Here is a 2,119-nt window from a genome sequence, read left to right on the forward strand (position 1 = left end):
GGGGGGTGGGGGGGGGCTGCAGTGTTTGGTCCACAGTGGCAACTATTCACTTGGTAATGAGTTTAGGATTGCTGAGGCTTTTTAACCAGCCATGACGCTGCAGTGAAAGGAGCTGGTGATGAGCAACTGCAGCCATGGAGAACCACAGTAGAACCACAGTAGAACTGCAGTAGAACCAGAGTAGAACCAGAGTAGAACCAGAGTAGAACCAGAGTAGAACCAGAGTAGAACCAGAGTAGAACCAGAGTAGAACCAGAGTAGAACCAGAGTAGAACTACAGTAGAACTGCAGTAGAACCGCAGTAGAACCAGAGTAGAACCAGAGTAGAACCAGAGTAGAACCAGAGTAGAACCACAGTAGAACCAGAGGAGAACCCCAGTAGAACCAGAGTAGAACCAGAGTAGAACCGCAGTAGAACTGCAGTAGAACCACAGTAGACCCACAGTAGAACTACAGTAGAACCAGAGTAGAACCAGAGTAGAACCAGAGTAGAACCAGAGTAGAACCACAGTAGAACCAGAGGAGAACCCCAGTAGAACCACAGTAGAACCAGAGTAGAACCAGAGTAGAACCGCAGTAGAACCACAGTAGAACCAGAGGAGAACCCCAGTAGAACCACAGTAGAACTGCAGTAGAACCAGAGTAGAACCAGAGTAGAACCAGAGTAGAACCACAGTAGAACTGCAGTAGAACCACAGTAGAACCAGAGGAGAACCCCAGTAGAACCAGAGTAGAACCACAGTAGAACCGCAGTAGAACCAGAGTAGAACCGCAGTAGAACCACAGTAGAACCAGAGGAGAACCCCAGTAGAACCACAGTAGAACCAGAGTAGAACTACAGTAGAACCACAGTAGAACCAGAGGAGAACCCCAGTAGAACCAGAGTAGAACCAGAGTAGAACCACAGTAGAACCAGAGGAGAACCCCAGTAGAACCAGAGTAGAACCACAGTAGAACCGCAGTAGAACTGCAGTAGAACCGCAGTAGAACTGCAGTAGAACCGCAGTAGAACCAGAGTAGAACCAGAGTAGAACCAGAGTAGAACCGCAGTAGAACCAGAGTAGAACCAGAGTAGAACCACAGTAGAACCAGAGGAGAACCCCAGTAGAACCACAGTAGAACTACAGTAGAACCACAGTAGAACCAGAGGAGAACCCCAGTAGAACCACAGTAGAACCAGAGGAGAACCCCAGTAGAACCACAGTAGAACCGCAGTAGAACCAGAGTAGAACCACAGAAGAACCACAGTAGAACCACAGAAGAACCACAGTAGAACCACAGTACAACCACAGTAGAACCACAGTAGACCCACAGTAGAACTACAGTAGAACCACAGTAGAACCAGAGTAGAACCAGAGTAGAACCAGAGTAGAACCACAGTAGAACCACAGTAGAACCCTGTGACGCTGACCTGTGTCCGTGTCCACAGATCATCGGCTGCTGTGTGTCCATCCTGGTCCTCAGTTCTGCTCTGCCCGTCATGTCCAGGACTCTGGGTGAGTGGAGTCACTGGGCCGTCTGCTAACCCAGGATTAACAACATGACATGTGGGCCAGACAGGGATGCGGCCCAGTTCTCTGAGCCCACTCTGTTCCCTCTGTCCTCCAGGTATCACCAGGTTCGACCTCCTGGGAGACTTCGGCAGATTTAATTGGCTGGGGAACTTTTACATCGTCCTGTCGTACAACCTGCTGTTTGCAGTGGTGAAGACGCTCTGCCTGATCAGGAAGTTCACCTCAGCTGTGAGGGAGGAGCTGCTGAAGGCCTTAGGTCAGTCATTATCCATACATCCACTGAACCACCCCACAGAGGTCAGAGGTCAGAGGTCACTGTGACCACAACTGAGAGACAACGTCTAATACCAGGTTCTCTCTCCTCAGGTCTGGATAAACTACAGCTGTCAAACAGCCCCACGGACCCTGAGTCTGGGAAGCTGTCGGCCAATGGACATCAGAAGACTCTGTGAGAGGGACGGAGATCAGGACACACACACACACACACACACACACACACACACTTTAGCCAAAGGGAGATATCAACAGCACTGCCTGACTGCTGGGAGGTGAAAGGGATTTAGAGGAACTGGATAAATGGTAGCAGCGGCGGCAACAGCCGCAGG

The 2,119-nt window shown here is 50.4% G+C and overlaps 1 protein-coding gene across 1 annotated transcript in view; it reads left to right on the top strand.

The window, feature by feature from the left end:
* lmbr1 (limb development membrane protein 1) overlaps nt 1–2,065 on the top strand; it is a 17,954-nt gene extending 15,889 nt beyond the window's left edge. The window contains exons 15-17 of the mRNA XM_017031430.2: nt 1,430–1,496; nt 1,609–1,770; nt 1,881–2,065. Coding sequence (XP_016886919.1) covers nt 1,430–1,496; nt 1,609–1,770; nt 1,881–1,966 — 315 coding nt within the window. The 3' untranslated portion in view covers nt 1,967–2,065. The remainder of the gene's footprint in view (nt 1–1,429; nt 1,497–1,608; nt 1,771–1,880) is intronic.
* Nucleotides 2,066–2,119: the final 54 nt, after the last annotated feature.

Source organism: Cynoglossus semilaevis, chromosome 3 (assembly GCF_000523025.1).
Source record: "Cynoglossus semilaevis isolate Cse_v1.0 chromosome 3, Cse_v1.0, whole genome shotgun sequence".
NCBI lineage: Eukaryota > Metazoa > Chordata > Actinopteri > Pleuronectiformes > Cynoglossidae > Cynoglossus > Cynoglossus semilaevis.